The sequence below is a fragment of the Seriola lalandi genome, unplaced genomic scaffold (assembly GCF_002814215.2).
Source record: "Seriola lalandi dorsalis isolate HSWRI2012SDOR001 ecotype SW California unplaced genomic scaffold, Sedor1 jcf7180002054372, whole genome shotgun sequence".
In the NCBI taxonomy this organism is placed as follows: Eukaryota; Metazoa; Chordata; class Actinopteri; order Carangiformes; family Carangidae; genus Seriola; species Seriola lalandi.
This window is the reverse complement of record NW_019524925.1, coordinates 295,558-307,055: the sequence shown is the minus strand read 5'-3', so window position 1 is coordinate 307,055 and position 11,498 is coordinate 295,558. Positions and strand designations below refer to the sequence as shown.

Sequence of the window (11,498 nt, the reverse complement as noted above, 5' to 3'; positions counted from 1 at the left end):
GTCGTAAAAAAAAAAAAAAAAAAAAAAGAGCTCTGAATACTGAGATTTAACATAAAGTTAAAGAAACTTGTGTCATGCCATTCATCTGGATCAGTTCAGATCATTCAATTCAAAAACTTAAGATCCACTTACTAACTTTTCCTTGAGCTTTCAACCTTTCATCCACTTCTGCAGTGGATGGAAATTTCTCGGTTGTCATCAAGACCGACTACCCCCATATCATGGAAACTAAGCTATCTCAATACTCTGCAAAAAGCTAGCAAGTGGACTTGTCAAACTACTTTTTGAAAAGCCAAGAATTTACTTTTAGCTGAAAATCAGTCTACTATAACATTAGTCTGGTTAGTCTTTTGAAATCACAATGCAGTGTCACACCTCATGGCATACTCACTGAGCAGCATCATAATCACCTTTTAATGGTGGGCATTACTGTCTGTCAACAAAAGGTCAGAGAAAGCAACTGAACAACACATTAAATGAATGTAGAAATTCTAAACAATACCTCATATCCACAAGTCATGCTTTATTCTGCAGGACTATAACAGTAGAATTACTGTCTCACGGTCGTATGCTTCCACCAACCAGCCAAGTTGAATTATGGTCAATATCTCCCCTTCCAGAGTTAAGGTGTTTAATAATAGCCAGAAGTGTTTTTGCAGAACATTATGATGTCACTGTGAAATTGATCTTTGACCATTTGGATATAAAACGTCATAGCTTCATCATTTTATCCTATTAGCTGTTTGTGTTAAATTGTGTCATAATCAGCATATGAATTGTGAGTTATGGCCAAAATTCTAATCAGTTCATCCTTGAGTTCAAGTGAATGTTTGTGCCAAATCTGAAGAAATTCCCTCAAGGCGTTACTGAGATATACCATTCAAGAGGCCAAACATAAGCTTTGTGAGGTCACATTGACCTTGACCTTTGTCCAACAAATCTAATAAGTTCATCTTCGACTCCAAATGGACATTTCTGCAAAATTTGCACACACACACACACACACACACACACACACACACACACACACACACACACACACCTTCAGGAAAAGCCTTTTGTCGCGGCTGCGGTAGATCTCCTGGGCTGTCTCAATGAGCTCCTTGGAGGCATCCAGCGCCTGACCACATGCCAGCAGCTGTCTGTACAGGGCTTCCAGCTTGCTCTTCTTCTCCTCCTCCAGTCCAGCTGCCCTCTCATCATATCGCTGAGACAGCGTCTGCAGCACATCGTTGTAGTGCTGCTCCAAATGTTGCTCCCGACGGCCAAAGTTCTCCTGTACATACATGATCATAAATGATCATAGTTGCACAGTTAGAAATTTAGACATTTGTTATGTGTTAGACAAAATAAGAAAAGAAAAATGAGGAGGTGATGAATGAAATGGACATGTTTGTTTCTTCAGTTCAACACTTTACAGTTTGAAATATAAAATCTGGCATTGTGAACTTTATTTCTGTCTTCAAGCTCTATAAAACAAAATAACAATAAAAAGTTATATTCCCAAATGCTCAAACAGCCATAAAATAATAAATCAATGTCAAAACACATTACAACAATCTGTTTCACTAAACTGAAAGACTTGGAGTGTTATATTTACCTCCACAGTGAGAAAGATTTCCTCCAGATGACCTGCAAAGTTCTCCATCTCAGCAACCTTCCCTTGCAGGTGATTCCTGGTCATGACAATCTCACTCTGAAAACAACAGTGAGTTACAATTTTAGCCTTTCTCTTTCCAATTCAAACCAGAAACACACTATTTTTCAGCATGTGCTTTCAGGTCTTTCTGCTCATGCCTGTGGCTTGGTAAAAAAAAAAAAAATATATATATATATATATATAAAATTATTAAACTACAGATATTAGTCCACAGTTTTTAACTGTTTTTAATGGATTGCTTTTTCACTGATCCTCACAAGAATCAATTTTGGTTTAACAGAGGTCAAATAAAATCAGAAAATATCAAATATTTAATTGATACATCAAGGACCAAAGCTATGTTAGAGTCCCCACCTCGGTTTCTCCCTCTCTAAACACATCATCATCATCATCATCATCATCAAGTCCATCTTCTGCCCCAGTGGGAGAAGGAGGGCTGTCCTCACAGCGCTCAAAGCGAAGGGACTCGTTGGTGCCGACAGAGAACCTCTGCAAGGTGGAAATGTCTCGGGTAGCCCTTCCTCCTCTGGCTGAAGCCACCTTGTAGGGCTCCATGGTGTTCGACTCTCTGCTTAAGTCTTGGTTTTCAGCTTCTTCTGTAATCACATCCAGTTTGCCTCCTCTGATCTCATACAGGTCCATGAGGAGAGTGACTGGGGGAGGACAGAGCTTCACAACTCAGATTTTTTTTGATACAAGATCAATCTAATTCAAAATTTTTTACTCTAAACTAAATAGAATCAACCACTTAGAATATTCTAAAAACCCTGCATCAAATAATGCCTAAACAAAATGAACACAACAGCATGTGAGAACTCTTTTAAAAAAAAAAAAAAAAAAAACTACGCTCTGAACCAAGCAACTTGCCTGTGCAGAACAAGCAATTAATCAAATTATTGATAGTGAAAAGTAACTGAGATCAAATTTACCTGGATACTTCAATAATCCTGTTTGGTCTAAACAACCATATCAGGCCAACAGTGCTGTCCGACAAGTCAACTCTGTAAGCAGTCCAACCCTCACCCAGACGCTGTGACAAAAATAGATTGGACTCAGCTCAAATGTCAGAGGTATGTCAAACATGCCTGCAGGAAATTAGTTATTTACTGAACAAACCATACAGTTTGACAAGTTAGACTAGTTAGAGGCCTGAGTTTTTTCAAACATCATAAAAACCCTTGTAATTAGAGCCACTTTGTTAATTTCTTTGATATTATGAGCTGGAAATCCCCGAACATGTGATTCAAAGGTTAAAGTTGAACACAATGCCCTGATGGTGCTTTCAACGCTCCTCGTAAACTCCCCCTTCGGTCATTCAAACTCTATAATTTAAATTGTGAACTCACCTGCTCTTTTAGTACCCCTGTCATCAAAGTTGAAAGCGAGTAGTTTTTTGGAACTATTGCTTTGACGTATAAATCAAGCAACGCTGTCTTGCTGCGCACTGAAAGGAAGGTTACTGGGGAGAAATTGCGTGCTATCAATACTAGTAGTGGTGTTAAGATGGATTTCTAGGCCAAGTAATGTTTACAAAGCGACATGGCTTTCGTCTTCTCTTCTCTATCGACTGTATTTTCAATAACTGTCATACCAACTTCAATTAACTTTAGATTGTATTCTTTAACGTTGGATTTAAAGATAATTCCCAATATTTTTGAGGCACCTGAAAGCATCTTGCGTCACACAAATGGCGGACGTTGTAAACAGAGCCAGCAGCTTCTCAGAGGCCAAAGTGAAACAGCTCTTTTTAAGATGAATAACGTAGATTATGAGCGCTTGGATAGTCTGGAGGGCTGGGTGGCCGTTAAAAGCAACATATTTGAAGAAACGGAGACGTTTAAACTGGGTTTTATCGTACAGTGGAATGTCATCGAGTGTAAATTCGCTGTCACCTGCCATAATCGGACGTTACAACGACAGAAACGCAAAGCCGAAGTTGTCGTCGGCGACCCTCCGATGAGCTGGGCTGGACTCTTCTCCGTGAGCGATCTGAAACACATCCATCAACAGTTTTCATGTGTGGCAGACGTCCTGGGAGCCTGTTTCCCAGATTTGTCAGAGTTTGAAGAGGGCAACATTTGGGACTTGCTCTTCCTGAATCGGCGGTCGGGTGCCGAAGACGACGATGACAGAGATTTTGATTCACCGTGTAGGAAACTGGAAAAATATTTCAGCACAGCCATTGACATCTGTGGACGGAAAATTGTTCTCGATACGTTATTCACCCAGGATGAGCGGGATGTTGAGGAATACTTTGAAAATCTGCAGGAGTTCAAGAGGAAGACCATGCAGGAGGAGATGTCGAGGGCCAAGGGACACCTGCGACAGGTGAGGGGGGTGTGGGCGGGATCAAATGAGCTCTCACATCAGTGTGGTTGTGTTGAGGGACCACGGGTATTTAAACCCTCAGCCACTTTATTACATCTTGATAAAATCAGTGCAGTGGTGGAAAATAACTAAGTACATTTATGCAAGTCCTGTACTAAAGTACTGTTTTGTGAACCTTTTACTTTGCTAGAGTATTTCCATTTTATATTACTTAAAATGAATGAATTACTTTATACTTATACTCCATTACATTTTAAATGCAAATATTGTCCTTTAACTCTGCCACATTTATATGACAGCCATTGCTGCAAGCCAATTAACAGATTCAGATTATTAATACAAAATATAATAGAGAATAAAATCATGATTTAGGCCTATTATTATAGATTAAGCTACCCAGCAGTATTTAAAGCAGTTAAAATTAGCTCCACCTTTACCAGCTGTGTCATTAAAGTGATGCTTACACATTAATGCATCAATAATAATCTTACAATCTTACTCTGCATCATAAGTACTTTTACTTTTGGTACTTTATATTTTAATACTTTTGTACTTTTTGAATGCAGGACTATTATTTGTAACTGAATATTTCTACACTTAAGTAAATGGTACTTCTTCCACTGACAGTTTCAAATAACACTAAATCGGAGACTGCATTCGTTTAGCTGTGTTTTTACAATTCAAACTGTACTGTTGAATTATTATTAATGATGACGCAACACAGTACAAGTTAATGCGGGTGTTTGTTTTGCCCATAGAAGAAGAGGTGTATGATCTTGAACAGTGCTTTACTAATGTCAGCATAGTTTGAACTGCTCCTGCCTTCTTCTAAACCTCTTGCCTGTGTGCACCACAGCTGACACTCATAAAGGACAATCTTTGATGCCCCCAAAAATATATGTTATATAAGAAGGAATGTTTCACTTGGGTAAAAGACAAAGGGATTGCGGATTTAGTAAAGCTTGGGAAACCTGTAAGCTTTTGAATGTTACCATGCAGGACTAGCACCACACAGTGGTGTTACAAGTCTGAAAATAGGCCTACAATGACACAGCAAAGCCTTGCTGTATAAATGCTCTAGATGTTGCAACACTAACAGGACTGATGTTTGTTTTTCAGTCAGTGAGCTTTGCCAGCCGTTTTGACATTTATATGAATTGAAGTGATATGAGCACAGAAATGTAACAAGAACCTTCAGGAGTCGTATTGTACAGTCACTATGTCTATTATTACCTTCTTCAACCAACCCCATTCTCCCCTCTACCTGACAGCTTTTCATTTATTGATCAAGATGACCTAGGTGCAGACAAGGTCTGTGGTGTAAAGGTGTCAAATGGTTTGAGGAGGCAAATTTGTTTGACTTCAGTGGCGAATGTCAGAGAAATGACTCCAGGTATCAACTGGTACTGAACCACTAATCTCTGGCTTCACCAGTCAACCTTCAGCCCACCTGGTTATGAACGTTGTATTCTGAAAGGACTAATATTTATTGCTATATTAGTGTGCACAGATATGATTATAAACAGCTCCCTGCTGAAATGTTTCTTTTTCTCCAGTTAATTTGAAAGACGAGAGTATATAATAGTGTTTATGTCCTCCATGTTTACAGCTGCTGCAGAGTCATGGCAGCGCAGACCGAATGGTTGTGCTGCTCAGCATCTATGAGGAAGAGGATGAGTCCTACCAGGACCTGGTCACTGTGGCCACCACCTTCTTCCAGTATCTGCTGCAGCCTTTCAGGGACATGAGAGAGCTGGCCTGCCTCTACAAGATGGAGATCCTGGTAAATACAGCCATTTATTTAGCTGCTTTTTTAGGATGTGGTAAATTAATATATACAGAGAACTGACTTAACACAGTTTGATGTTTTTATGTACCATTCAAGGAACATGTGAGGTCCAGTTTTATCCTCTACTTAAACTAAAATTGACTAAAAGCTGCTATATATGTATGTATATATGTATGTGGGTTAAGTATCTTTAAGAAAATAGTTGTCCACTGTTTTTGCTCCCTGCAGAAGTCTTTGGAGTTTGAGGACTTGGGACCTAAGAGAATTGCAGCTCTGGAGAAGGAGGCGGAGGAGTGGAGAATGAAAGCAGAAGATGCAGTCGCCTCAATTCAGGACATCACTGTCACCTACTTTACGCAGACTTCAAAGGCTCTGGCTGGTATAAGTTGTTGTTTTGCTGCTTATTTGCGTATGGATGACTTAATTAATGACTTTTATGAGTCATTTCTCTGCACACAGGGGACAAGAACTGCCGTAGGTCACAAGCTGCATTGGAACTGCATACAAGCAACATATTGATGATATATGTGATCTAACATTCAAATAATGAAAAAGTCCAAATACAATACACATTGTTATTTTGAGACACAGACAGTAAATTGTTGAAAATTAACTAAGATGAACTAAATAAGTACTGTACTGCCCCTCCTACATTTAGATTGAATCAAAAATCTTAATTTTTAGGCAGCCACCTTTTAATTTGGGTAATTTGTATTTCCAAGATGAAGTCCACAAACTATTTGGTTAGCAAATGTAGTTATGTCTATATAGGTTTAAGGAAAACAGCAAATATATATTACAACACTCATGGCAGCTCCTGAAATGCCTTGAACAACACAAACTGATTACATCTAACTTTGTAAAGTATTGGCAGTATTGATCAGTGGTTTACTTTTAAAATCAAATTTCTTTTTCTTTATCTTTCATGGTAATATACAGTATACTGAATGTGCTTTTTGTGTGATGCAGACATACATAACAGACACTTGTGTACATAAACGTCCAGGTATGTTAAAGCAGATGGAGGAGGATAAGTGTCGCTTTGGACCGGCTGCCTGGGCGTCTGCAGCTCCCCGGCTGGAGAAACTACGCTTCTTATTGGCCAAAGAAACCCTGCAGCACATGAGAGCTACAGAGATGTGCCTCAACCGCAAGAAAGACAGCATCAGAGAGAGGGTGTGTGTCTTACAGTTCTTTGAACAACACATGCAGCAGTGGTTTTTCTAGTGGTTCTGTAATCAGTCAGCATGTTCCATAATGTTTTATTGGACTGTGACACAGTTATAAGGCTGTCAAAGTCATTAGCTGTCATTTAGATCTGTATTTCCAGTGCCAAGGCCAGCACTGCTTTTGTACTGGTTGTAAGTTTGAAGAGATGTGGCACAGTGCCTGCTTGCCCTCATGTGTCTTTCACTTGGTATTCCAGTCTGATGTGAATCTTTGGCTGCTAAAGTCCTTTGATCTATTTATAAAGCCTCTCTAAAAACATAGACAATCCCCTTGATACACCCCCAAAACCTGCATGCATAGATAAGTGAGTGTGTCTGTGTGTGTGTCTATGCATACTCAAAACGTGCGAGCTGCATGCACATCAGTGACTACAGGGGGACCATATTTGTAATGTTAGGATCACAGTACTTTGGGAAAACTGTAGTGAAGTACTTGCTGCTATGGGATGTCGTGCTGTGCGTTTGAGTTTTTCAGAAGAGAACAGAGAAAACCTTCAGCACCTTCACCTTCATGTGGCTGCATTATTCATCCGATTAAGCTCTTTAAAAATCAGGTTTCAGAATGCTGGCAGTGTGTACCACTGTGAAATCAACGTGAGCCTTTACAGAGACAGCTGTGTGTGAGCGTTTCTGATGAGATCAGTAAACTACACCTACTCAGACTCTTGTGGCACCATAACTCGGTAGCTCTGCCGAGTGCGCTGGTGTTCCTACAGATGTCACAGCATGACTCCTTTACATTTAGATTGTGTGTTTATGTATGTGTGAAATGAGCTGGATGTAATCCCAAATTAATTCAATCTCTGCAGCACTTGTGTCATATCCAAACAGTGTGTGTGTTTCTATTTGACATAACTTTAAGTATTTAAGTACGAACACATGCTTTGAATCATTAACTACATATCAAGTATACTTAACATGACTGCACTATCTTGCAGGTAGCTGTTGGTTTCAGTTCATTTCATCACAGTATGAAAGTCAAATTGCAGAGATTATACTCGTTTCAGATACATTATCAATCACAGACCCTCAGCTTTATTTTTTTCACCTAGTAACGCAGTTAAGAGCTGAGACTATATAAAAAAAAAACTCCTTGTTATCTTATTCAAGGACACTCCCACATCCAGAATTTGAGTATGCTGTCAAAAAGTATAACATTAACAAGCTGCTGTGTCAAAAATGAAACCCAGCAGGCAAAAGATGAGAAAAGTACTGTAGAGGATAATGTGGTGGATATTCTTTCACTTAATAGCTTAAACTTGGACAGCTGACTCTTTAAGTAAATTTCATTCAAGGTGTCTTTGACCACAGAAAGAAGAGAGCCTCGCCATCTTTCTGAGAGACTAGTGTATCAAGCCTCAACGTCTCTGCAAGTTAAGGTTAACTACATACTTACACAAATGGAGAACAGCAGCTAAATCAAAACGTATGGTCTGATTTAGAAGATGGTCAGCAATATGTACTCAGTATGTACGTAAGAGACTGTACTATACAAAGCCACCAGTATGATGCTTTAATGGGGCTGACCTGAATTTTTCTGTTGTTGTGTTGCAGCTGGGCAGCCTGTCTGGCGGAGTCCAGAGCCAGAGAGCTGATTCTGGGTCTGCGTCTGAGGATGGCCAGCAGCAGGACACAGTGGACCAGCTGGAGCTGCAGTTCTATGAAACCCAACTAGAACTGTACGACACCAAGTTTGAGGTCCTGAAGAATGAGGAGCAGCTGCTGGTGGCTCAGATAGACACGGTGCGACGGCAGATTAAAGGTATACTTACACTGCATTTGAGTAGCACAGAGCTGAACAGTGGATGTGTAGGCTACATCTGGTTTATAGGGAGAGAGAGGGAGTTTGAAACATACCACCACCCATTGAGCTAAATTGTTGTAAAGCACTCCATACAAAAACTCTGTAATAACATTCATAAATCATAAAACCAGAAGATTTAAGTACAAAATAGTGAAGAGCAGAGAGAAAGGGTTCAAGGTTGTCTCACACTGTGAAACTGTAATTGGAATCAAAAGGTCCTCCCGCTAATTTCCATCCTTGCCTGAACACTGTATTTGAATTAATACAGTAATACAGTGAATGGCTGCTAAAATAGAAAAGTTTGAACAAAATACAGCCCTGCAATTAATCTTAGCTCACCAAAAGGGACAGGTCAGCGAAGCCACAATTTGAGTCCCCTTTTTTTAGCCCATATTTTTTCACATTTTGACACCTTAAAAAGTACGGCAAAGTAGACAGGCGCTGCTCCCAGTTTGAAAACCTTTGGTATAGAGGTAAGGGGGGAAATGTGTTTAATTTTAATCTCAATTTTAATTCGGTGAACTGGCCCTTTAAAAATGCATGTGTTTTTTTATGTTGACTCAGTGATACGTCGGTTTCATTGAAAGGTGTCTCCAGTATTTTGCCCACCTCATTTAAGCACTACTACTAAACACACCTCACAACATAATGCTACATTCTACTCACACAGTGTCACTTATCATTAAAAATGACAACATGTTTATTGCAGGAGTGCTATACTGGATTACATGATGTACTTTTTGTTTTTCTGGTCACTTAGTGTGTTGTGCTTGGGTTTTACTTTGGGGAAACATTTTGTTCATGGAAATATTTCCCTAATTGCTCCTCCTGGGACGTGGGATGTTTGCTTCCAAGTTGTGTGTAAGTACATGCTGTGTATTTACTTGCGTGTGGTGTCTTTGGCTGTGTGTGTCCTGACACTGACTGGTTTCAGGTTTATTTTCTCGACCGAAAAGCAGGAAGGTGTTTCCTCTACCAGTAAAGGAAGCAGGAGGACAGAAAAAAGAGATGAGAATATGTGAATGAAAGGAGGCTGCTCTGAGTTTATGGCATATTTCAAAGTTTATAATGTAAATAAAAGGCTTCTCAATGTACATTTTCGTAAAGGACACTAGTTTTCCTGTTGACAGAAAGAAAGTTTACCAAAAAACAGGAAATAATCAGATTTCTTAAAAACACGTAACCTACACGACAACTACGGTCGACATCAGGGTGACACCTGAGGCACAATGTGCTCTGTTTAGGGTGAACTTTGATTGTTGTGGTGCCAGAACTCCTTGGCTTGTTTGTCTGGCATAAAGCTTTACATACTTTATATAGATACACAGTGCATACTCTCATAATTGAGACTTTGTGATGACAACAGAGAAGTTGGTTGCCACAATATTGTATGAAGCATCACGAAACTGTAGAGGTATAACTGTATGAGTTGGAGGAGTTCCTGGTGAACAGGTGTCAGACTGACCCGACTGCGTTTGTGTTTCAGAACTGAAGGAGGAGGTGGTTTACTATGATGTGTGTGAAGATCCAGAGGAGCTGCAGAGCTTGGTCCACACAGGCATCCAACAAGCAGACTCTCCGGCCGTCAGTCAACTCAAAAGACGCCTACAGACCTTGGAGACCAAGAGAGGCAACATCTGTGCCCGGCGAGCTTATCTCCGTAACAAAAAGGTGTGGGCGCGTACGACTGACATTCATTATTTTTTCAGAAGACATTCTGCCCCATTTAAAAATTATATTTAGTGGCATTTGGAGGACAAATGTATTGATCTGAGTAGTAGATTGGAAATAGTTGGAAATGTTAATGAAAGAAGATGGTTCCATTTGCCCCACTCTCTATTCCCTTCATGTCTCCAAATGCTGCAAGTTTTTTTTACAATCGTTTTTACTACATTGTTTTATTTTTAGCTCACAGTAATTCAAGTGCAGTTGGTGCAATTGGCATTTCTCCTTCCCCTGGCTGTATGCTCATTTGTCTGATTTAAAAAAAAAAAAAAAAAAAACATTTTATTGCTCAGAGAAAAGTGGGAAGAGTCCCCTGGTTAGTGGCTCCCACAAATCACATCCAGTAATCCACAGGGAACAAGAGTCACACGCATGAATATTTAGCAATGCAGTAAAAAACAAAGCTCTACCAAATAACTGAGACATTATTTGCTCCTCATTTTCAGTTTCAGTGACTTTTTCTGAACCTTGAAGGACATATTTGTCCAAACACCAATGAATGTCTATGGTGGACTATGGTGTGTACATGTCAAACTGTAATTGTGTTTTTATATAGTATGTAATATAGTATATGATAATGTTAATATATCGTGTATTAATGTTTGTGTGTATTTTTAGGATCAGTGCATGGATGCCCAAGAACAGAAGCAGCTGGCAGCTAAGCAGAGCTCCAAAGTCTTCAACCAGCATCATCAAGTCCGCCTGGTACGTCGCCACAGCAACAAGACAACCCACAGAGATGCTCTGACACCGGCAGAAGCCGCAAATGAGACTGGATCCAATTCTGTTTCTCTAATACCTCTCACTGTCTCCCTCTGTTGTCTGCAGAAACGAGAGAAGAGGAAAGAAGAGGAGCAGAGGAGAAAACTGTGGGTGGACCAGGAGCGAGAGAAGACTCTGAGCAGATTACGATCCTTCAGAGAGGTCAGGCGCTCTCATTGTCTCTGGTCTGCCCCCCCCCCC

At 39.9% G+C, this 11,498-nt stretch overlaps 2 protein-coding genes across 2 annotated transcripts in view; one reads left to right on the top strand and one right to left on the bottom strand.

The window, feature by feature from the left end:
• The window catches only part of fsd2 (fibronectin type III and SPRY domain containing 2), an 11,848-nt gene extending 9,158 nt beyond the window's left edge, over positions 1-2,690 (bottom strand). Inside the window, exons 1-5 of the mRNA XM_023408786.2 lie at positions 2,590-2,690; positions 2,015-2,313; positions 1,601-1,696; positions 1,043-1,276; positions 411-433 (exon numbers count right to left, since the gene is read on the bottom strand). Coding sequence (XP_023264554.1) covers positions 411-433; positions 1,043-1,276; positions 1,601-1,696; positions 2,015-2,302 — 641 coding nt within the window. The 5' untranslated portion in view covers positions 2,303-2,313; positions 2,590-2,690. The remainder of the gene's footprint in view (positions 1-410; positions 434-1,042; positions 1,277-1,600; positions 1,697-2,014; positions 2,314-2,589) is intronic.
• A 649-nt stretch (positions 2,691-3,339) lies between these two features.
• Positions 3,340-11,498, top strand: part of whamm (WASP homolog associated with actin, golgi membranes and microtubules) — a 12,293-nt gene continuing 4,134 nt past the window's right edge. The window contains exons 1-8 of the mRNA XM_023408761.2: positions 3,340-3,988; positions 5,598-5,771; positions 6,006-6,156; positions 6,784-6,953; positions 8,561-8,768; positions 10,297-10,481; positions 11,154-11,240; positions 11,364-11,459. Of these exons, the coding sequence (XP_023264529.2) occupies positions 3,413-3,988; positions 5,598-5,771; positions 6,006-6,156; positions 6,784-6,953; positions 8,561-8,768; positions 10,297-10,481; positions 11,154-11,240; positions 11,364-11,459 (1,647 nt within the window). The 5' untranslated portion in view covers positions 3,340-3,412. The remainder of the gene's footprint in view (positions 3,989-5,597; positions 5,772-6,005; positions 6,157-6,783; positions 6,954-8,560; positions 8,769-10,296; positions 10,482-11,153; positions 11,241-11,363; positions 11,460-11,498) is intronic.